Genomic DNA, 22,176 nt, shown 5'->3' on the forward strand with positions numbered 1-22,176 from the left:
GGGGGGGGGGTTCATCCCTTCCAGGGTTTGGGGTCAGGGCCGATACCTGGCATGCTGTGCACGCGTGTGCGTGTGCGTGCGTGTGTGCAAAGCCACGTGTGTGCACGTGTGCGGGGGTCCCGTGCACACGGTGCTTTGTGCGCCCTGTGTGTGCACCGTTGCACAGATGCGATCGCTGTGAGCGTGCCGAGCGTGTGCCCCGATCCTTCCCACACCTGGAACGGTGCACGGGTGCACGGACCCGTTGCACACGCACACACACGCACTCACACGCACACACACGCACTCGCACACGTGGGATGGCCCCGCGCGTGTGCAGGGCCGCGCGTGCCCGATCCACCCCGGGTTTTCGGAGTGACCGCGGCGCTCCCGGTTGGGGTCCCGAACGCCGCTCCGCTCCGCCGCCGCCGCCGCCCGAAGTTGAATCCCGCAGCTCCGCCGTTTTTCTGCCCCGGGACGCGCCGCCCCCGCGGGGTCCCGCAGCGTTCGGTGTGGGCGGACCGCGATTCCGGGCCCGGTGGGGTTCGGGGGGAGAGGGGCCGTCCGTCCCGTCTAACCCTGAGCTCCGGGATCCGCCCCGCCGGGGACCGAACCGCACCGGGACCGAACCGAACCGCACAGCGACGCACCGGGACCGAACCGCCGCCGCCGGGAGGAGCGGAGCGCGGAGCGCCGGCCGGAGGTGGGGATGCGGGTGCTGCGAGCGGGGCTCGGGCCGTACGGAGCTCCCACGCCCTGGCGGTTTCGGGGGGTGGGCAGCGCCGTGCCCCCCCACGGGGCTGGGGCAGGGATGGGGCGGTCGGGGCGGTCCGGCTCCGGACTGTTTCGCATCCCCGGTACCGGAGAGGGGCAGGCGCTGCCTCGGCCCCCCGGTGACGCAGCGCCCGCGGGACGGTCCCGGGGCTCCTCGAGCCGTACGCGGGGCTGCTGCGGGGTCCTGACCCCCCCTCTCCCCACCCTTTGCCCTTTTGGACTCCTTTGGGTCACTTTGGGTCACTTTGGGCCACTTTAGCAGCGTACGGTACCGCCCCTCGAGCTCCACAGCCCCGAGCATCCCCCGGGCCGGGGGTCGGTGATGGCACAGAGGGGATCCCGGGGGGCTGCGCTGCTCCCCCCTGCGATGCAGAACACAGCACGGCCATAGAAACCTCTGTGCCGGGACCCCCCCCCCCCTTCCCCAGTCTGCGGGAGGGCAGAGCTGCTTCCCCACCCACGTCATGGAGCACCCGGCCTGGGGTCGACCCGCCCTTCTGGGGGTGCGTTGAATGGGGGCACCCCCGAGCCCCCCATCACTCCGAGCAGCCACTGGCAATGGCCCCGATGCCTGCTGTGCCCCCACTGCTGCCTCCCTTTTGCCCCCCCCCCCCCAGGAGTTCTGGGTTGGGGTTGTGGCTCCCATCAGCCCCAATTGGGGGTCTGGGCTTAAGGATGCTGGTACCCCCACACTTAGGGATGCTCAGGAAATGTTTTTCCATAGAATTGTGCCCCCTGTGCTGAAGCGCCCAACGTTGGGCCCTGCACACAGTGCGGGGGGGAGGGGAGAGGGAGCAGGAGGTCCTGAGCTGGGATGTGGGGCTGAGGGATGTGGGGCAGCAGCAGGCGTGGGGCAGTGGCACACGTGTGGAGCGAGGAGAGGTGGAAGTGACCGCATTGTGGGTTTGGTGTGGGGCAGCAGGGGGAAGGGAGGAGGAAGTGGATGGATGGAGCTTCTCCTCCAGAAACTCGGATCCAGGAGCAGCTCTGTCTGCAGTCTGTGGGGCAGGGGGTGGCAGAGCACTGCCACGTCTCCCCACCCCCCCGTGCTGCTGTGGGACCTTATGGGGTCTCTGCATCGCTCCAGCTGTGCTGCTCCATGCCCTTCCCTGGCCATTCCCAGAGCAGCGAGGCTCTGTGGGCAGACATCAGCCCATTGCTGACCGTCACCAGGGGATGCTGGGGCTGCTTTTTGCCTTCCTCCATAACCCTTGTCCCGCCCTCCGTCGGTGCTGATGTGGGTGGGTGGCGGTTGGTCTGAGCCCAGAGCATCCCTGGGTGCACGTGTGAACCCGTGTGTGCACGCACACCTGTGGCACGTGTGTATGCACACGCACATGGCACAGTTATCCACCTTGTGTTCCTGGGCTCACGTGCCTCAGTTTCCCCCGCTATCTCCTCCGGCTGTGCAGAGGTCCCGGGGATGTGACACATAGCAAAGGTCGGATGGGTTCTCGGTGAGCTCCGCGAGTCCTCGTGGTGCATCGCAGCCCTCCAGAAGCTGCAGAATAACAGCGGGAACAGCTGATAAAATAGCTGCCACGGAGTGGGAACCAGCAGCAAAAACACCGCGTCGGGTTTCAGCTTCCGGGGCTGAGGATGGGGCAGGGCTGTGTGAGTGCCCCAGATGTGGGGTGCAGACCCTCACCCTCCCCCCCCAGACCTCCACTCCCGGTGCAGGAGAGCACGGCTGTGGCTGATGGGGTGGATTGGAGGGGGCTCTATGCACTGCAGAGCAGCACCTTTAATGCTTTAACAACCCCCCCTCCACTCCCGGGTCCTGAGCATCCTCGCACCCCAACCCCAAGGAGTCCTTTAGGATGGAGCTGTGCAGTGGGGACGGCTCAGGGTGACCCGAGGACACACATCACCCACTGCCCCACCTCCTGCCCCGGGGGTGTCCTGCTGCGTAGTGCCAGGTGGGGGGCGATGCCGTCGGGAGGGGCTGCCCCACGACTCAGGGATGGACGTTTATGGCTCCCACATGTTCCATTTCGCCGTTTCCCTCCAGCGCCGCGAAGGGGGAAATATAAAAATTCCTCCAACAGCCACCGCTGTGTCTGTGCTCTCCTCACCCCAAAACCTCCCCAAAACCCCCCCCTTCCCCAACCCCTCCCGTGGACCCCATCCCGGGGCAGGGATGTGGCTCTAGGGGAGCAGCGTGCAGGGGTGGGACGTGTGGGGCCAAGGCAAACAGGGACCACCTATTGAGCATCGCTGCTCGAGCCTGGGGGCTGCCCCATAGGGGGCACAGAGCTGTGAGCCCCCCCCTGCAGCCCCCCTGCCCTCGGATCACCTGGAGTGTGCACACGTGTGTGTGAGCTCGCGTGAGCGTGTCAGTGCACAGTCCCCGGTGGGTGTGGATGCATGTGGGAGTGAGGGGCTGGGATGGGGCATATGGGGACGTATGGGTGGGGGGTGCCGTGCGTTGCTCGGGGATGGGGAGGGGACACCTCAGGCCCCTCGTGGTTTAGCGATGCATGCGGCAGAGGAGGACTTTGGTGTGGGATCGATGTGCCGAAGGCTGGAGGAGGAGAAAGGAGTGGGGATGTGTGTCCTGGTGGGAAGTTCTGCCTCTGCCCCTGGAGCCGGCACAGCTCCAGCGCGGGGACCACCGTGGGATGATGAGCTCTGCATGCACACCCACCCGCCCGGGATCGTGACCCCCCCCCGTCCCCTTTCAGAGCCCCTGAACCCGAAGCGATGAGCTTTGAGGGCGCAGCAGTGGGGTCGGTGTGGGGCTGTGAGCGGTGCCTTTGCCGGGGACGGAGGAGGAATCCGTGCAGGAGGAGCTGCTTCCAGGGGGGATGGGAGGTGCGGAGGGGGCTGGGGGCTCAGCGGGGACTGGGACACAACCCCGTGGTGCTGGGGTCTCGCTGGCGCAGAGGAGCGTTGCCTCCCATAGCTGCCCCCCAGCCCCGCAGCTCGCACGTGTGTGTCTGCAGAGCTGCTCTGTGCGCGGGGGGGGGCAGATCAATGCGTTCAGCCCCGCGGGGTTAAACCAATCGGGCACACGGCTGACCCCGGGGTCGCAGCACCAGGGCTGTGGGATCGGTGCTGAGAGCTGGGCTCTGCCTGTCCAGGGCTGGGGATGGACTTGGAGGGGGGGGGGCTCCCAGCCCCTGCACTGGGGGGGGGGAAGGGGAGGATGACAACATGCAGCGGGGGTCCCGGGCACTCTGCCCCCTGCTCTGCCCCCCCGCCTTGTTCCTTCACCCCATGGCAGTTTGGGGTGGTTGGGGTGGATGCTGCAGCATCACCCCTTCAGCGCACACACGGGATGTGCGCAAGCACTCGTGCAAACGCAGACACGTGTGGGCGCTTGCACACGAACCGCCCTTCCCCCTCCAAAAAAAACAAACCAAAAACCCAAAGTACCCCGGCACACGCGTGCACACACAGCGCACACACACACACACACATGGGCTCACACACGCAGGCAGCAGCGCACGCAGGGTCCCTCCCCCGGACCCCCCACGCCGGGCGCTGTGATGGATTGTGCCACACACAGCTCCGCCGGGATGGGAGCGCTGCGCTAATCCAGCCCTGACATCGCATTCCTCCGCTGTGGGGCTCCGGGGTTGTTAACCCTGCCAGGGCTGCGCTGGGGTTGGGGGTGCTGGGGATGCTGCCGAGCCCCCCCCCCTTCCCCAAATCGTCCCTCCTGCGGGTTCAGCTGCAATGGGTGCAGCTGCAATGGGCGCGTGGTCCTCTGCGCCCGTTCCTCTGCCTCCCATCCCTCCGTCCCTCAGCGCTGTGGGCCGCGCTGCCTCTTTGCCCCCTTTTTCCCTTCCCCCCGTTCCCCTGTCCTCCACAAACTGGAGCCAGATGACGGCGATCAGACGTGTTTGCAGGAAAAAAAAAAGGGAAAAAGCAGAAGGGGGAAGGAGGGGGGGGGACACCGGTCCCAATCCCCTTCTGCGCGGCATTGCTGCGCCCGGAGCCAGCCCTGCTCCGGCTGCTGGCTGCGATCCGTGTTTTCTTGGCAGAGAAGAGGAGGAATGTGTTTCAGTTTGAGTTTCTTGGCAAGAGGAGGCCGGGGAAGATTCCCTCCATCCCGCCTGCGCCCTGCTCTCAGATTTATGCCCATGGGCTGCGACTTGGGTGGGCCGCGGCGGCGGCGTTGGGGAGGGGAGCGCGATGGTGGGGGGGAGAAGGGGGGGAATGATGAGATGGATCCCATTGGCTCCCTGTGTCCCCCCAGCCCCGCTCCGGATTCCTCAATCTGGAGGCTGCTGGGGTGCGGGATGTCCCCCCCAGACCCCACATCGTACAGCCGGGGACCCCCATCGCCCCCCCATCGGTTGGTTCTCCGAAGCCCTCCCCGCTGCCCAGAGCGGGGGTGTTCTGTGACCCCCCCCGCTGTACCCACAGGGTGGGGGGAGTAGTGGGGACCCACTGAGCCGCCCCCAGCCCTCCGTGCAGGGCATGGCACACGATGCCGGCAGTTATGGGGCAGCGGGGGTGTGATCTGCCGTGAGCCCCCGTGAGCTGCACCAGGGGAAGCAAAGCATCCCGAGTGCCTCACCCTGTGTCCCCCCACCCCAGGTGCAGGAACTGCGGGGGGGATCCAGCACTGCTGCACCCTGACGAGACCTGAGTGCTCTTCATGCAGACAGAAGCCCAGCAACCACGGTGACACACGTGTATACATGTATGTATGTGTGCAAATGTGTTTGCACTTGCGTGTGAGCGCGCTCGTGTGCATGCAGAGATCTGTGCACCCGTGTGAGCACGCAGTTCGTATCTGCACGCAGGTGTGCGCGTGCTCACGCGTGCAGGTGACTACACGTGTGTGTTGTGTGTGTATGTGCAAACGTGTTCACGCACCTGCACATGTCTGCACACACGTGTACTGCAGGAAGCTGTGCTCGACTCCACGAAACACCATTTTTCTGAGGAACTCCCACCCTCTCTTTGCCAGATGCTGCACCTGGGGTAGGGGCAACATGAGGGGCGTCCCTTGGAGCTGCTCCCCCCATCCGTGCTGCACGGCGCGGGCGCAGCACACAGGTAAGAGCCCCCCGTCCGCCCCCCACCTCCTCCATTTCCTCCTCCTGTCTTTCCCTTTGCTGCCCCCAGCCCCACCACCGTGCTGCCCTGCTGGCCCCCCCTCCATTCTTCCTGCCTGACACTCTCACAAAGCCCCTAGACAAGCTTTCAAAGGGGCAACTCATGCGGAAGAATCGCTGCCCCCCTCACCCCTGTGCTCCCAACGCAACCCAGCTCTTTCCCAGCAGGGTGAGGGGCTCCCGCTCCCCCAGCCCCCTTCTCTGGGGCAATTCCTCCACGGGGGAGGTGGAGGGGGCCTTGTAAGCAGTGCCACCCACGTGCGCCTGTTCCTCCGCTCCTTGGTTGTTTCTCTTGCATGGGGGTCCTGGGGCAGGACGGTGGGGGCAGATCTGTGGGCTGGGAGCTGATGCTGAGGCTGTGGGTGGAAACGGGGCCCAGGCTCCAGGCAGGGCTGAGCCCCGTGGGCTGCGTAGGTGGGATGGGGCAGGGTTGGCTCGCAGGCAGGGCGGGGAGCCATGGGCAGGGCAGGGCTGGGTGTGATCTGCAACCGTGATGCCAGCCTGGGTCCATCGGCCAAGAGCGGCTCCATCCGTCTGTGCCTTCGATTCCCGTTGCAGCCGTCAGGGCTTGCAATTTTTACAGGCTGGAAACTGGATCCTTTTTAAGGCCCTTTTTCATCTAAATCTGTACCAGAAAGGCAGGGATGCAGGCTCTGCATGCTGCCCTCCCCCGGCAGCAGCCCCTGCTCCCTTCCAGGTGCAACCATGAGCCCCAGCCGTGCTTCACACCTGTGCCCCGTGCAGAAAGCTGCCCTGGTCCTGGGGAGTCCTTAGGGTGAGGGGCTCACAGAACCACAGAATGGCCAGGGTTGGAAGGGAGCTCAAGGATCACGGAGCTCCAACCCCCACCACAGGCAGGGCCACCAACCTCCACATCTCACAGCAGCCCAGGCTGCCCAGGGCCCCATCCTTGCTGGCCTCGAACACCTCCAGGGATGGACGGGGATCCACAGCCTCTCTGGGCAGCTGTTCCAGCACCTCCCCACTCTCACAGTGCAGAACTGATATCTGCTCCCAGATGGGCAGCAGCAGCATGCCCCCCTATGAGGGGCGGGCAGGCAGGCAGACAGGAGTCCCACGGCTGTTGGGTCTGTGGAGATGTTCCATCGAGTCCGCTTTTCTGCCCGGGATCCTCTGTGCACCAAACTGCGGGACGCAGGGCTGCTCCCCCAAGCCCTGGGCCTTTTGGCCGGGCACACAGGGCTGTGTGTGGGCAGGGTGGGGAGGCCTCGGCCTGCGGGGCGCTGCGGCCTGCTCGGGATGCGGCCTGTGCGGCCCCGAGGCCCGGGCGTTGCCTGCGCGGCGCTGCGGCGCCCCCTGCGGGCACCGCGCCTACGCAAGGCCGGGGCTTTGCTCTCCGCAGGCCTCGACCGGCGCCGGCCCCTCGGCGAGGAGCAGATGCGGCCCTGAAGGCTGGGCAGGCCTCCCTGTGCCATGTTCAACCCCGTTACGCCTCAGGGTCCCGGCTACGCCGAGCACTGCTGCCCGCGGCCGCTGCACGGACCCTCTGCGGGCACACCGGGGCTGCAAGGTCGGTCAGAGCTCCATTAGCACGGGCAGTGCCTGGGATGGACACGTGCCTTCAGTTGGAGGCTTGGTGGTCTCCCTCTCACACCCTTCACCTTTCTTTCCCTCCCTCCCTCCCTCCCCCCAGGACTCGATTTCTCAGTGTGCCATCAGCCCAACCTTGCCAGCAGTCACCATGGCTATGGGCTGGTGCCCGGCACTGAGCACCTGGGTGGTGCTGATGGTAAGTCCGTGCTCCTGGGGGACGTGAGGCAAGTGAGGGGTTAATGAGGGGTTCGGGCATCTCCTAGGGATGGCGCCAGCAGTGCTGAGAGGGCTGAAGCTGCTGGGGCTTCAGGGACGTCTCCTGCAACAGGGTTGTTTCTATCAATAGGGAAATCTATCGGCTCACGCAGGGGCTGGTGCTGGCCAAAAGGACTGGGCACTTATTTTGGGCTGGGATAGGTTGTAGAAAGGAGTTGGTGCGTGTCAAGGGCTTCAGATACCTCTTAGGGTTTGTGACAGGGAGGAGGGATGCTTCTGAGCTTTGCCACAGTCTGGACCCAGCAGCCAGCAACCTCCAGGTGCTCCTCCAGGCTCCAGAGCACCAGGCTTATGTCCTTGGGGGTTACTTCAGTTGCTTCAGCCTTCCAGGACCAATTCTAAGAGGACTGCCCTCCACTCTGCCACTGTCCCAGGCTCACGGTTCTCAACGCCCCGTGGTGCCGGCAAGCTGGGCAAGAAGCGGGCACTATCCATCTCACCCCTGTCAGACTCCAGTGTTGACCTGCAGACGGTGATCCGCACCTCGCCCAACTCCCTCGTTGCCTTCATCAACTCCCGTTGTGCTTCCGCCAGTGGCTCCTATGGTCACCTCTCCATCAGCACCATCAGGTGGGCACCGGACTTCGTCTCACTGGCGTGCAGACAGCCTCGGAGTGCAGGAACCTGAGTGCTGTTGCCCACCTTGGGGAATGTCAGGGGCCAAATTGGGAGCAGTTATCCCAGAGTGGGAGGGCACTTAGGGCTGGTGTGCTAGGGCAGGAGTTGCTGGGAGCTCAGATCCCTGCCAAAACTCCTGTCCTATGCTGGTGTTACCTGCTCATCCCTTTTGCTCTTTGCAGTCCATCGCTGGGGTACCAGAACGCTCCGGGGCAGCAGAAGGGCCAAGGGCAACTGTTCAGCCACACTCCACCCCTGCCACCGTGTAGCTCCCACGAAACCCTGTCCTCCCGCCCCGGGCTCCTACATCACACCCCGGCTCGTGGGACCCTCAAACACTGCCAGGTATGGGGCCGCAGGGATGCTGTGCGTCCCATATAATGGGTGGGCATCCTGCTGCTGACTGCTTTGCCATTTCCCCCTGCCACTGCAGCAGCTAAAGTTGGAGAGGAGCCTGAGTAGCCCTCTGACAGCCAAATACCCAGAGGAGAAATCTGAGGGTGACATCTCCAGTCCAGCCTCCACAGGCACACAGGTACTCCCCATGCCTTTGGACTCCCCTGCTCCCAACAGCACCACGCTCTCCCCTGTGCCACTCCCAGGAGCAGGGAGGACACAGAATCGTGCTTTGGAGTTCTCACCCGGCCACGCTCCTCCAGGACCCCTTGCTGGGGATGCTCAGTGTTCGGGAAGATCTGGAGAAGGAGGATGGGAAACCTGAATTTGAGACCATTTATGAAACGAACTGCTACTGGGATGGCTGTGCCAAGGAGTTTGACACGCAGGAACAGCTGGTGCATGTGAGTTAGGTCCTACTGGGCGCCCTGGGTCCCTCAACCCGTGCTCGGGCCACTGGCTGACATGGCACTGTGTCAACCCATCGCTCCCGCTCAGACTGCCCTGTCTTGGGCTGAACCTCCGGCTCTCCCCACCACTTCTAGAACTCACCACAGGGTGAGCGGTGTTGGAAGGGAGGGAGATGCATCCTCCTCTTCACCTGGGCAAGTTCTTTGTGGTCCTCCCATACCTTGTGCCAAGGGACACCACCCAGCCTGGCCTTCCTCACCCCTCAGCCAGCTCTCCCAAAGCTCTGGTTCTTCCAAACTTCCTGCTTTCTTCTCTGTGTCTCTCTTCAGACGCTCCATGACCCCTAATCTTCTCTTGGCCACCCCCAGGTAGCCCCCAGCCATTTCCAGTATCCCTGCTTCCTCCACACACCATCTGACCTCTCTCTATTCCCCCAGCATCTCCCCACCCATCCCTCTCCCTCCATATCCTCATTTTCCCACGTCTTCTCTTAATTTACCCCTGACACTCGGTGCCCTCCCCCGTGCCCCTCGTGATTCCCTCTTCTCCCCAGCACATCAACAACGAGCACATCCACGGGGAGAAGAAGGAATTTGTGTGCCACTGGGCAGCGTGCTCGCGGGAGCAGCGGCCCTTCAAGGCTCAGTACATGCTGGTGGTGCACATGAGGCGTCACACGGGCGAGAAGCCTCACAAGTGCACGGTGAGATGGAATGGGGTTTTTTTTTGCAGAGCTGAGGGTGGCGTATGGCGTTGTGGGGTGGAAAATGAGGTGGGTTGGTCGGTAGCCTGGTAGCACACGGTGCAATTTGGTCCGGGTGCCCAGAGCCCTGTGCTCAGTGGTGTGGCACAGCTGCACGTGGAGCCAAGGGCTGCGTGGCAGGTGGGGTGCAGCGTGGCGTGGCACAGGTCGGAAGGGTGAAGGGGCTGTGGGCGATGTGCTGCAGGGTCTGTTTGAAGGTTGTGCCGTGTTTTGCTCTGCTCCCCCGTGCAGTTTGAGGGCTGTAACAAAGCGTACTCCCGTCTGGAGAACCTCAAGACACATCTGCGCTCCCACACGGGTGAGAAGCCCTACGTGTGTGAACACGAGGGTTGTAACAAAGCCTTCTCCAACGCTTCCGACCGGGCCAAGCACCAAAACCGCACCCACTCCAATGAGGTACGTCCGGGGCTCTGCCACCCTTTGGGTTCCCCTTGGGCTGCTCTGTTGGTCCCAGGGACTTTTTCTCATTAGATGCGGAGGTTGGTGGCCCTGCACGTGGCAGGGGATTGGAGCTTGATGATCCTTGAGGTCTCTTCAAACCCAAGGCGTTCTACGATTCCTTGATTCCCTCCTCGCCCACTGTAATAGATCCCCAAGTTCCTTTCTTCCAAGGTTACCCACCAGGATCCCTTTATCCCTGCGCCATGCAGTGGAACTCTGTCCTTATATTCTTCCTCTTTATGGCCTCTAACACCCCACAAAGGATTTGGTCTCTGTCCTTCCCACCCTCTGTTTCCTCAGCTCCCAGATCTACTGGAGAGGATGAGGAGGGGGTTCTGGTGCATCGTTGGAAGGAGTTTGGACTGGAATGAAACGCAACGGTTCCACTGGAAGGGACCTTCAAGGATCACGTCCAGCCAATCCTAACCCCCTCCTTGCACCCTTTTTCCCCCACAGAAGCCATACATCTGTAAGATCCCGGGCTGCACCAAGCGCTACACGGATCCCAGCTCCCTGCGCAAGCACGTGAAGACGGTGCACGGCCCTGATGCCCACGTCACCAAGAAGCACCGGGGCAGCGTGGTGCCTGGCCATGCACTGCCTGCCTCTGGTGCACCCCAGGACATGAAGCAGGAGAAAAACACTAACGGCCCTGCTGAGATCCGGAAGGATGACAGCAAGCTGCTGGTGCCTGACTTGGCCTCGGTGAGAAGCCAGGGGTGCTGCTGGTGGTGCCGCTGCACTCAGTGTGCATCCCAGTCTGCATTAGTGGATATGTGACCCTTCTTTTTCCTTTGGGTCCACCCCCAGAAGCCACAGCCCAGCCCTGGCGGGCAGTCATCGTGCAGCAGTGACCGCTCCCCCCTGGGCAGCACCACCAACAACGACAGCGGTGTGGAGATGACGGGTAACACGGGTGGCAGCTACGAGGATCTGTCCACGCTGGAGGATGTGGTGCCCGGGGAGCCCATGGGCACCTCGGGGCTGATGGCCCTCCAGAAGCTCGAGAACCTTCGCATTGACAAACTGAAGCAGATGAGGAAACCGTCGGCTACCAAGAGCCTGAATCTGCCCGCCATCCCTGGAGCCGGTGAGACCTCCTGGATGTGGGGCAGCCCACGGCTGCTGTGGTGTGCAGCCAGGGAGCTGTTGGCACCCACACTGGGAGCCGTGCCCCGTTTTTTTACTTGAATCCATGTCCTATAGAATCATTTCATAGAATCATAGAATGGCCTGGGTTGAAAAGGACCGAGTTCCAACCCCCTGCTGTGTGCAGGGTCACAACCAGCAGCCCAGGCTGCCCAGAGCCACATCCAGCCTGGCCTTGAATGCCTCCATGGATGGGGCATCCACAGCCTCCTTGGGCAACCTGTTCCACTGCCTCACCACCCTCTGCATGAAAAACTTCCTCCTCATATCCAACCTAAACCTCCCCTGTCTCAGGTTTAAAACTGTTCCCCTTGTCCTGTCACCACCCACCCTCACAAACAGCCGTTCCCCCTCCCGTTTATGACTCCCTTCAAGCACTGAAGGCCACACTGAGGTCTCCCCAGAGCCTTCTCTTCTCCAAACGGAACCAGCCCAGTTCCCTCAGCCTTTCCTCACAGCAGAGCTGCTCAGCCCTCTGTCCATCTCAGTGCCTCCTCCGGACCCGCTCCCAGAGCTCCCTGTCCTTCCTGTGCTGGGGGCTCCAGCCCTGGGCGCAGCGCTGCAGACGGGGCCTCACAAAGCGGAGCAGAGGGGGACGATCACCTCCCTGTCCCTGCTGCCACCCCTTTTTAATGCAGCCCAGAACACAGCTGGCCTCCCGGGCTGCTCTCGAGGAGCTCTTCCCCCAGTCTGTATCAATACCTGGCATCGCCCCGACCCAACTGCAGCACCGGCTCTTGGCCTTGTTGAACCTCATGAGGTTCTCGTGTGCCCACTTCTCCAGCCTGTCCGGGTCCCTCTGGATGGCTTCCCTTCCTCCCAGTGCATCGACGGCCCCGCTCAGCTCGCTGTCAGACAGGCGCTGGCCGCAGGTGTTTCTGGAGGTGTAACTCCCCTTCTCTTCCAGCTCTGCCCGGAGACGTGCCCGGGGTCTGCGTGCCGCCGGCCGCATCGCAGCGCCGCATCGCGGAGCTGTCGGCGGCAGAGCTGGCCGTTCCGCCGAGCGAGCGCCGCAGCAGCGCCACCAGCACCGTCAGCTCAGCCTACACCGTCAGCCGCCGCTCCTCCGCCGCTTCCCCGTACCTGCTGGGGCCAAACCTGGCCGGCGAGGCGGGGACGATGCCGGGATGCTCGGATGGCTACGACTGCATCTCTCCGGATGAGCTGCGGCGCGCCGGCAATGCCAACCCCTGCGGAGCGCTGCCGGGCGTGGGCAGCCTCACGCCGGCTCAGTGCTACCGTCTCAAAGCCAAATACGCCGCAGCGACAGGTGGGCCACCCCCGACCCCACTGCCCAGCGTGGAGCCGCTGGGGATGGGCGGCCACGGCAGCTTGCCCGGGGACTGCCTGGAGCCGCCCGTGCCCTCCTTCTTTACGAACGGTTTGCTGCGAAGGCACAGCTCCAATGACCGCTACGTGAGCAGCCTTCACCCTCATCTGGTGCCTGGGAACGGTGTGAGGAGGGCCAGCGACCCGGCCCGGACCGCAGCCAACCCTCATGCTGTGCCCAAAGTGCAGCGTTTTAAAAGCGTGGGGAACATGAATGCGCCGGGAGGGAGCAGAGCTGCCCTGCAGCCCCTGGGTGCTTCTGACGGCAACCTCCAGCACCGGGTCTTCTCCCCACGCCCACCCAGCATCAGTGAGAATGTTTACTTGGAGAGTGTGAACGCGGAGGGCCCCGGACCTGGCACGGAGTCTGGCTTGCTGGAAATGGACCCGTTCTTGAACTACCCTGAGGAAAGCTTCCCGTGCCGGGGGGCCAACGTGCAGCTGCAGTGTGGGGGTCTGTATGGCAGCGCTCAGCGGGCCCCGGGTGGGGGAATGCAGCTGAACCCAGGTGGGCACGGAGAGATGGAGGAGGGACTGCTGCAGCCTGAGTTCTCCCTCCCGCAGTGCCAGATGAACCAGCACTTCCCCAGCCTGCGTGCGGGCAGCGGGGCCGTGCCGCCTCAATGGGAGGAACCCCCCCAAAGCAATCGTCTGGAGCTGAGCTGTGGGCAGCCGGGTGTCAGTGCCGTGGCTGAGACGCAGTGCCAGCGTCACACCGCTCTGTACCCACCGCCCAGCCACTGTGTGCAGCACCCCAGGCTGATGAGCACGTGCCAGGATGGCGGCTTTTCTGATGGGCACCGCTTGAACTGCCTGCAGATCAAATCTGAGCAGCGCTACTCAGCGCCTGCCCCGGCCCTCACTCCGTGCCAGAATGCCAAAGCCACACAGCAGCCCGCGTTCAGCCAAACCGTGAGTGGGTACCGGGCCGAGGAGCAGACGCCCAGCGGCTACGTGGGCGTGCTGAGCCCGCGGGGGAGGAGAGCCCACACCCCCGCTTTGCAGGCCAAAGAGGTGATGGTCCGCAGCTACGTGCAGGCACAGCAGGCTCTGATGTGGGGAGAGCCCCCCAAGGGTGGTGAGGCCGGCATGGGGCTGGGCGGCGAGTCTGGGCAGTACCAGGGCACGCACGCGCCGCCCTACCTTGGCCCCAAATACTCCGGTTACCAGCCCAAAACGAATCACCTGCAGGGGCTGGTGGAGAGCCCCCACCTGCTGAGCCCCCCGTGCTTTAACCCTGAAATGGTGCCACATCCCCCCAGCGGTGCCAAGCCACCGGAACACCAGAACAGCGTGGGCTATGGGGGCAACCTGGCAGAGCCCAACCCCTCCTACGAGGCAGCAGGTGCCAACCCCCAGCGCGGGCTGCGTCTGCCCCCGGTCCACCCTGCCCCCGAAATGCCCAGTGACACACTGCTCTGCTACCCGGGCCAGGTGGGCAAAGGCAGCCACAAGCTTCAGGGCCCACCTGCTGCAAGCTGTGGGGGTCTCGGGCACTGCACTGGGAGCCTGGGGGGCAACAAAGGCAGCTCTTGCTTCTACCCAGACTCGGGGCAGCAGGCATTCAACAGCCTGGACTCGCTGGACCTGGAGAACACTCACCTGGACTTCGCTGCCATCGTGGAGGATGCAGAGAGCTCCGCGCTCCTGCCCGGCCCCCCCAGCCCCACTGGGGGTCTCCTGCTGCCGGCACCCGGCGGTGCCAACATGGCTGTGGGTGACATGAGCTCCATGCTGAGCACTTTGGCTGGGGAGAGCCACTTCCTCAACTCCCTCTCCTGAGCTTGGAGGGGGGGAGGAGCACCTGGAGTGCAGGTGGGATGTCTGCACAGCCCAGATGTGGGGGCAAAGTGCCTCTGGGGAGAGGCATGGGGGTCCCCCACCTACCACAGGTGTGTGGCCTGGGGGGGAGGGGGGACGCACAGCCTTCCTTGGTCTGGGGGTGCCGTGCTCCTCCGGGGGGTATTGCTGGGTGTGACACAGCAGACCTGTGCAGCCACAGTGTTGAAACCAAAGAGTTCCACCCCCCCCCCCATCCCTGCAGGCAGCCCCACGCCCCCCACATTTTTGTTGTCCCCCTCAATGCCTTTGCCCTCACCTCCACCCTCCTTGGTGACACATCCCCACCTCCCATCATTTCCAGTGGATGGGAGAAGAGGAGGGATGGCAGGCGGGGGGTCTCAATGCCACCTGTGCCTCTGTATATAGTGTACATACATCTCCCTGTGCTCTATGGATCTTACCCTAAAGTCTTTCTTCTGTTTGAAAAACAGTGCCCCCTGCACCCCGCTCTCCCCCAGCCCCCCTCTTTAAACCCTCTCTCAGGAGAACCGTGCTCCAGCAGCCCCACGTCCCTCCATCCCTCCATCCTTCCATCCCTCCATTCTTGAGTCCCTCCATCCCTCTGTCCCTGCATCCTTCCATCCCTCCATCCTTGCATCTCTCCATCCCTCCATCCATCCCTCCATCCATCCCTCCATCCCCACATCCCTCCATCCCCCCATCTCTCTATTCCTGCATCCCCCCATCCCTCCGTTCCTCCATCTCTCCATCCTCCATCCCTCCATCCCTTCATCTCTCCATCCCCCCATCCCTCCATCCCCACATCCCTCCATCCCCCCATCCCTCCATTCCTCTCCATCCCTCCATCCCCCCATCCCTCCATCCCCACATCCCTCCATCCCTCCCTTCCTCCATCTCTCCATCCCTCCATCCTTGCATCCCTTCATCCCTCCGTCCATCCCTGCATCCCCGCACCCCGACACTCGGGGACCGACCTCGGGGTGGGTCTCCGCTCCGCTCCGCTCCGCTCCGCTCGGCTCACGGCCGCCGCCTGGTGGCCGAATGCCGCATCGCAGCCACATCGCAGCGGGGCCGGCGGAGGACCCGAGCGGGGGGGGCTGTGTGGGGCCATGGGGCGTCACTGGGAGCTTCGGGGGAGCCTGCAGTAAATCGGGAGGGTGCTTAGAGTCGCATAGGGCGCATTGAGGAGCCCCTGGGTGCCCCTTAGAGCACACCGAGGAGCTCTGGGAGTATTATGGGATGCCTGAGGGTGCACGGGGGGGTTCTTGGGGACCTCTAGGGTGTCCTACGGAGCACCGAGGGCTCGGGGAGTATTCTGGGATGCCTTAAAGTATCCGGGGGGGTGCTTGAAGTCCTCCAGCGCATCTCACAGAGCACTGAGGGGCTCGGGGAGTATTCTGGGATGCCTTAGGATGCACGGGGGGGGGGGGTGCATGGAGTCCTGTAGGGCACCCCGAGAGCACGCTGAGGAACTCGAGGAGCACCCCGAGGTGCTCCAGGGCTCGGTTTGGGTTCCGCGGAGTCCTCCGAGGCGCCGCACGGAGCGCTGCGGGTCTCCCAGGGCGCCTCGGGGCGTCCCGAGATGCACGGGGGGCACCGTACGGGCTCCGAGCCCGGCAACGAAGGGGCTAAAGGGGCGTGGCCGTTAGCGGGCGTGGCGACGGAGGTGACGCACGACGTCGGGCCACGCCCCCGGAAGTGAGCTCGGCGGCTGCGGCGGGCGGGCGAAAGGCGGAAGTGAGGAGCGTGAGGGACCCGGGGGGGGGCGGGAGGAGGCGGCGGACCCCCCCCCGCGCCGGCACCGGTGAGAGCGGCCCCGGCGGGCGGCGGCATCGCGGGGCCTCTGCTCCGTCCCCCGAGCGCCGTACGCGGCCGCCGCTCCGCTCCCCGGTGCCCACGGGCCTCCCCGGCTCGGAGCCCGACCCTGGCGGCGATCCCGCGGCGCTGAGCCCGCTCCCGGTTGCAGGCACGGGGACGATGGCGGTGACGTAGGGCCCGGGCCGCCGCCATGGCTCAGCCCCCACCGGAGGCCGCGGGGGGCGGCGGCGGCGGCCGGGAGCGTTCAGCCCGGAGCCCCCCGCGCAGCGCCGCCTGGAACGGGGACTGCGGGCCGGAACCGCCCGAAGACGACGGCAACGAGGAAGGAGACGGGGACGGCGCTTCGGCCCCCGACGGGCCCGGGCCTTGCGGCTGCCGGGGGGAGCGAGCGGCGCCCCGGGCCCCCCCGCCCCGAGACGGATCCTGCGCTCTGGGCTGCCGCCGGCGCACCGAGCCCGGCCCCGAGGAAGGCGACGAGGACCCGGGGAGGGCGACCCGGAGGCTGCGGAGGAGACAGCGGCCGCGTTCCGCCCCGAAGGAGAAGGAGGAGAGCGGCCGGGGGCGGCGGGGCGGCGGAGCCCGGTTGAAGGCGTTGCTGGAAGCGGCGCTGAGCCCGCTGTGCTCCTGCCTGAGCGCCGGGACAGGAGGGACGGCACCGGGCGGCGTGCGCGGATGGACGCGGCGCGTCGGCCTGAGGGCGGCCCGGGGGCTGCGGGCGGGCGGCGAGCTGGCGCTGCGGCTGCTGTGGATGCTGTGCGCGCTGCTGCTGCTGCTCCTCGTGCTGCTGCTGGGCGCGCTGCGGCTCTGCTGGCGTCTGTTGGCCGCCGGCGTGAGCGCGCTGGGCAGGACCCGGCTGGCGGAGCTGCTCGGTTCCGCCGTCCTCCGCCGGACGCGGGGGTTCCTCGGGGTGAACGGGACTTGGCGGCGCCTCTGGGCCCGGTGGCGGAGGTGGCGAAGCGCACCCGAGGAGCTGCGGACGGGCTGCGGGACGGGGGACGCCGTGCCCGGCTGCGATGTGGGAGCTCCCGGCAGCTCCGCAGAGGAGGTGTCCCGGCTGCTGGCCATGGCCGAGGTGCCCGAGGAGGAGCTGAACCCCTTCCAGGCGCTGGGAGTGGAAATGACGGCGTCGGATGCGGAGCTGAGGAAGGCGTATCGCCGGCTGGCCGTGCTGGTGCGTGGGGGCTGCGTGTTGGCTGCGTGTTGCTCGCGGTCTCGCCAGGATGCAGCGCTGAGTCCTCTGTGCTTTCCAGGTTCATCCGGATAAAAGTGAGCACCCGCGAGCTGAGGAGGCCTTCAAGGTGCTGCGAGCGGCGTGGGACATCGTCAGCAGCCCCGAGAAAAGGAAAGAGTACGAGATGTGAGTGTGCTGCTGTGGGGTGTGGGTTGCTGGGAGAAGGGGGCTGCCTGCTCGAGTTCCTGCCCCAGAGCTCACGTCTTGGAGATGCTTTGGCTGCTGGGCTCTGACCGCAGCTCTCTCCCTGCGGCGGCCACAGCAAGAGGATGGCAGAGAGCGAGCTGAGCAGGTCAGTGAGTGAGTTCCTGAGCCGGCTGCAGGATGACCTGAAGGAGGCCATGAACACCATGATGTGCAGCAAGTGCCAGGGCAAGCACAGGTAGGGCCGGCGCTCCGGGTGTAGGCACTGCACTCCACTGTCCCTGGAGAGCCACGCTGGGGGCTGAGATGCTGCTGCTGTTGCAGGAGGTTTGAGATGGACCGTGACCCGCTCAGTGCCCGCTATTGTGCTGAGTGCAGCCAGCTGCACCCCGCCGAGGAGGGCGACCTGTGGGCTGAGTCCAGCCTGCTGGGGCTGAAGATCACCTACTTTGCCATGATGGATGGCAAGGTCTACGACATCACAGGTGAGTGCATCGCGTCCCTGAGCTTCAGCAGGGTGAGCGTGAGCCCCCCGTGATGCCACGTGTCTCCCCACAGAGTGGGCTGGCTGTCAGCGTGTGGGGATCTGCCCCGACACCCACCGTGTCCCCTACCACATCTCCTTCGGGGTGCGGAGTGCTGGCGCAGGCGGGCGGCAGAGGTGAGTGCCGGCGGCGGGATGGGGAACCCCAGAGGCTGGGGAAACTGGGGGCCTCTATGTGTGGGTGCCGGGGCTGTGTTGGGACCCCCAGATTCCCACCCAGCACTGCTTCCCACCAGCAGGAGCACTTCCAAGGGCAGCCCCAGCTCTGCCGCCGACCTGCAGGACTTCTTCACTCGCATGTTCCAAGGGACCTCAGGACAGGTGCCTGGGGGGTTCCCACCTCCCCCTGCCCCCACAGCTCCCCAGGGGGCCACAGCTGGGACCACGAGGACCGAGGGGGCCGCCCCCAAGAGTGACACCAAGCACAAGAGGAGGAAGAAGGTGCGCCGGCCCTTCCAGCGCTGAGCGTGCTGTGCAGGGCTGCACGTGGAGGCCCCAGCTCAGTGCTCATGGACTCTCCCTGGCCAGGGATGATGGTGCTCTGTTGGGCACTATAAGGGCTCTTCTTTCAAATAAAATCTATTTTTTGTTGTTTTTCTTTTGGTTGTTTTTTTTTTCTTTTGTTGTGTTTTGTTTTTTTTTTTAAACTGATGTATCTATTTAAAAGTAATCAGGGAGTTTCTAAGCTGATGTGGTGGCACTGCTGGAAACAGTGGAACCAAAGGATCCTGGAATGGCACATGGAGGCCATGCAGGATGTGCTGTAAGCACTGGGCTGCTGCTTTCCCTTCATGTGAGGACACTGCTCTGCTCTGTGAGTTCTTTATTACAGACACGTACAAAACATGAAGGCAAAGGAGGCATGGAGTGGTTACTCTTCCCACCGGTCAACAGTTCTCCCCTTCTGAGTGCTTTCCCATTGCCACACGGGTTTAGCTTAAGGGAAACACACACACAACATGCCTCACTCGCTCCATACAGCCCCACTGTACACCTCTTCACCAAAGCACCAAGAGACAAAACCTCAGTGAAGCATGCTTAAGAGACTCTTGCCAAAAAAGCCCTTGCAAAAAGACCCGCATGCAACTGCACGGCAGCCCCACGCGCCCAGCCCTGCTCCTGCATCCTGCCCTCAGCCCACAGCGCCTGCCCAGCCGCCCACCTCCAGCTCTGCCATCCTGTGGGAAGCTCTGCGTGGCACGGTGGGAGCGTGGGCTCAGTATTTGTTGATGCCAAAGACCCTCACGCCGTGGAACTGGGGCAGCTTGGGCAGGAGGACGCTGAGCAGGGAGGCGGTGTTGATCATGAAGTGCGCGGGGTCGTATTTGGTGTAGAAGCTGGTGAGGAGGTAACTGGGGAGGGAGTGAGATGCAGGTTAGTTCTGTACCACCCTACGCTTCCCCAAAGCAGCTATTTTAGTTGGCTCGCTGCTGTTTCCTGTATAAAACCCAGCACCTCTCAGGTGAGAGAACTTTCCAAACTCCAGGACCTGTCTATGCCAAGGCTGAGTGCACTGACTGCACCAGCAGCAGCTCTCCTAGGCACACCGCCTCACCCCCTACGCCTCGGTCAGCAGGAAACAGCACTCACAGCACTACGGGGGAGATGCTGAGGAACTTTCGTGAGGAGGTGCACTGCATCCCATAGTCAATCTGCTCCCAGTGTGTCAGCAGGCGATCCTTGCCTTGGTCCGGGGTTTCAAACGGCGTTCCCTTCACTGTGTGCAACAGCAAATACATGACCTGTGGGTTTCAAGTGAAAGGAGGCAGCAGGTGAGCGCAGGATGGGGACACAGACAGTGGGAACGCTGGGATGGAGCCGAGGAGATGGAGCTGGGCGGCTCTGGGATGCAGAGAGCTTCGGATGGGGCTGCACTCAGTTTTTGCTCCAGGAGAGCAACACGGAGGCAAAGCAGCCTGGCCTGTGCCTCAGCAGGATGTGAGAAGACAACAGTAGCATGCATGGGACTGGAGGAAAGGCAGGGAGAGCTGAGAGCTCTGTGCAGAGCCACGCCATGGGACAGAAATGTGCTCTCTGTGCTCTCACAGCTGCTTCCCAGGCCAAGGAGCTTCTGTCAGCAATGGATTCTCCACAGAACTGGGTCTGGAAGCATTCCTTGAGCCGCAGCACCTCCCATACCTGGGAACAAGGCGCAGTGCTCAGCACAGCACTGCTGAAAGGGCAGATAACAAGAGGAAATGGTTGGAAGTGGAGGGAGGGCAGCTTTCAGTTGGCTGTCAGGGGGAAGTTGTTTGCTGTGAGAGTGGGGAGGTGCTGGAACAGCTGCCCAGAGAGGCTGTGGATCCCCGTCCATCCCTGGAGGTGTTCGAGGCCAGCAAGGATGGGGACCTGGGCAGCCTGGGCTGCTGTGAGATGTGGAGGTTGGTGGCCCTGCATGGCACAGGGGGGTTGGAGCTCCGTGATCCTTGAGCTCCCTTCCAACCCAACCGTTTTGTGACTCTGTGACACGGCTGACAAACAGCTGCACTGTGGCCCTGGGAGGGAGCAGCTGAGCCGTGACTCACCAGGTTGTGGATGACGTTGGTGAGCGTCCACACCACAGGGATGCTGAAGAAGGGGATGCTGAGGAGGATGATGTGAAGCACCGCCACCGAGATGACGTAGGCCAGCCAGATCCCACGGCTGCTCATCACCCGCGTGTTGGGGTTCACCTCGCTGTGTGCCACGCCGACGTTCATCCTACAAAGAACCAAAGGCTTCTGGGCCTCAGCGGTTCCCCCACGCAGAATCATAGAGAATTCACAGAATCATAGAATCACAAGGTTGGAAAGGACCTACAAGATCATCCAGTCCTCCCATCACCACTGCTACCACAAGCATTAAACCACATCTTGTAGCTCCTCATCCAGACGCCTGTTGAGCACTGCCAGGGACGGCGACTCCACCACCTCCCTGTGCAGCCATTCCAGTGCCTGAGAGAAAAAGTTCTTCCTTATGTCCAACCTAAACCTCCTCTGCTACAACTTACGGCCATTTCCTCGGGTTCTGTTTGTTGCCTGGGAGAAGAGGCCAAACCGCTTCTCATCACAGCCTCCCTTCAGGCAGTTGTAGAGAGCAGTGAGGTCTCTTCTGAGCCGCCTCTTCTCCACACTGAACAATCCCAGCTCCCTCAGCTGCTCCTCATAAGATTTGTGCTTCAGACCCTCACCAGTTTCATTGCCCTTCTCCAGACACGTTCCTCAATGTCTTTCTTGCAGTGAGGGGCCCAAAACTGAACACAGCACTGGAGGTGCGGCCTCACCAGAGCTGAGTACAGGGGACGATCACCTCCCTGCTCCTGCCACACTGTTTCTAACGCAGACCAGGATGCCGTTGGCCCCCTTGGCCCCCTGCTCACACTGCCGGCTCGTGTTCAGCCGAGCACCAACCAACGCCCCCAGCTCCATTTCCTCTTCACACTCATCCAGCCGCTCAACCTCAGGCCTGTACGGAATTCCGAGTTGGGAAGGAGACCCCCGCGGTTCTCAGCCCAGCACAGCCCCGCTCCACGGCCCCGATCCCAGCACAACCCACGGAGCGGCACCGCCAGACGTTGGGCCCGGCCTCCCACCTCCCTCCATCAGGGACGCTGTAGGGGCGGAAAGCAGCCCTAAATCCCGCTGGCTCTCGGCCTTGGCCGCGTCCCTCCGGTCCCTCAGTCCCGCTCCCTTCAATTCCGGTCCCCCGGTCCCGACCCGCTCCCGGCCCGTTTACCTCTGGCTCCGCAGACACCGTTGCCAGGACCCTGCCCGCCCCGGGCCCGTCTCCAGGAAGTCACCTCACTCCCGACCCGCTGCCACCATTGGCTACTCCCGGACTTTTCTCCGCTTCCATTGGTTTTTGTGCCTGTCCTTCAGCACCTCCCCGCCCCCGC

At 63.8% G+C, this 22,176-nt stretch overlaps 3 protein-coding genes across 6 annotated transcripts; 2 read left to right on the top strand and 1 right to left on the bottom strand.

Annotated features, from left to right (window-relative positions):
• Positions 1 to 275: 275 nt before the first annotated feature.
• GLI1 (GLI family zinc finger 1) lies at positions 276 to 14,969 on the top strand. 2 transcript variants are annotated; one of them, XM_085212168.1, is made up of 14 exons: positions 276 to 682; positions 5,302 to 5,407; positions 5,678 to 5,766; positions 7,189 to 7,356; positions 7,480 to 7,575; positions 8,030 to 8,225; positions 8,456 to 8,618; positions 8,707 to 8,808; positions 8,933 to 9,073; positions 9,634 to 9,783; positions 10,075 to 10,239; positions 10,741 to 10,989; positions 11,095 to 11,374; positions 12,341 to 14,969. In XM_085212168.1, the coding sequence occupies exons 4-14, from the start codon at positions 7,260 to 7,262 to the stop codon at positions 14,542 to 14,544; spliced, it is 3,843 nt and encodes a 1,280-aa protein (XP_085068294.1). In that variant the 5' UTR covers positions 276 to 682; positions 5,302 to 5,407; positions 5,678 to 5,766; positions 7,189 to 7,259; the 3' UTR covers positions 14,545 to 14,969. The 2 variants fall into 2 exon arrangements, with proteins under 2 accessions (XP_085068294.1, XP_019473979.2); XM_019618434.3 differs by lacking the exon at positions 276 to 682 and having other exon boundaries at positions 5,264 to 5,407.
• Positions 14,970 to 16,212: 1,243 nt separating this feature from the next.
• Positions 16,213 to 18,900, top strand: DNAJC14 (DnaJ heat shock protein family (Hsp40) member C14). 2 transcript variants are annotated; one of them, XM_085212197.1, is made up of 7 exons: positions 16,213 to 16,369; positions 16,532 to 17,554; positions 17,634 to 17,740; positions 17,877 to 17,996; positions 18,083 to 18,243; positions 18,317 to 18,419; positions 18,539 to 18,900. In XM_085212197.1, the coding sequence occupies exons 2-7, from the start codon at positions 16,574 to 16,576 to the stop codon at positions 18,765 to 18,767; spliced, it is 1,701 nt and encodes a 566-aa protein (XP_085068323.1). In that variant the 5' UTR covers positions 16,213 to 16,369; positions 16,532 to 16,573; the 3' UTR covers positions 18,768 to 18,900. The 2 variants fall into 2 exon arrangements, with proteins under 2 accessions (XP_085068323.1, XP_085068324.1); XM_085212198.1 differs by having other exon boundaries at positions 18,542 to 18,900.
• A 210-nt stretch (positions 18,901 to 19,110) lies between these two features.
• On the bottom strand, positions 19,111 to 22,125 carry ORMDL2 (ORMDL sphingolipid biosynthesis regulator 2). 2 transcript variants are annotated; one of them, XM_010715551.4, is made up of 4 exons: positions 22,017 to 22,125; positions 20,828 to 21,002; positions 19,893 to 20,044; positions 19,111 to 19,654 (listed from the first exon to the last, which is right to left on the bottom strand). In XM_010715551.4, exons 2-4 carry the CDS (start codon positions 20,999 to 21,001, stop codon positions 19,519 to 19,521), a joined length of 462 nt encoding a protein of 153 aa, XP_010713853.1. In that variant the 5' UTR covers position 21,002; positions 22,017 to 22,125; the 3' UTR covers positions 19,111 to 19,518. The 2 variants fall into 2 exon arrangements, with proteins under 2 accessions (XP_010713853.1, XP_010713854.1); XM_010715552.4 differs by lacking the exon at positions 22,017 to 22,125 and adding an exon at positions 21,874 to 22,010.
• Between the last annotated feature and the right edge of the window lie 51 nt (positions 22,126 to 22,176).

This window comes from Meleagris gallopavo, chromosome 31, assembly GCF_905368555.1.
Source record: "Meleagris gallopavo chromosome 31, MGAL_WU_HG_1.1, whole genome shotgun sequence".
Lineage (NCBI taxonomy): Eukaryota > Metazoa > Chordata > Aves > Galliformes > Phasianidae > Meleagris > Meleagris gallopavo.

Coding starts and splice junctions, on each gene's coding strand:
- GLI1 (XM_085212168.1), top strand. CDS start 7,260: ATGTTCAACCCCGTTACGCCTCAGGGTCCCGGCTACGCCGAGCACTGC. Junction 8,619..8,706: donor GGACCCTCAAACACTGCCAG/GTATGGGGCCGC, acceptor CTGCCACTGCAG/CAGCTAAAGTTGGAGAGGAG. Junction 11,375..12,340: donor GCCCGCCATCCCTGGAGCCG/GTGAGACCTCCT, acceptor CTTCTCTTCCAG/CTCTGCCCGGAGACGTGCCC.
- DNAJC14 (XM_085212197.1), top strand. CDS start 16,574: ATGGCTCAGCCCCCACCGGAGGCCGCGGGGGGCGGCGGCGGCGGCCGG. Junction 17,555..17,633: donor ATCGCCGGCTGGCCGTGCTG/GTGCGTGGGGGC, acceptor TGTGCTTTCCAG/GTTCATCCGGATAAAAGTGA. Junction 17,741..17,876: donor AAAAGGAAAGAGTACGAGAT/GTGAGTGTGCTG, acceptor CGGCGGCCACAG/CAAGAGGATGGCAGAGAGCG.
- ORMDL2 (XM_010715551.4), bottom strand. CDS start 21,001: ATGAACGTCGGCGTGGCACACAGCGAGGTGAACCCCAACACGCGGGTG. Junction 20,045..20,827: donor CCAACGTCATCCACAACCTG/GTGAGTCACGGC, acceptor TGAAACCCACAG/GTCATGTATTTGCTGTTGCA. Junction 19,655..19,892: donor AGCATCTCCCCCGTAGTGCT/GTGAGTGCTGTT, acceptor CTCCCTCCCCAG/TTACCTCCTCACCAGCTTCT.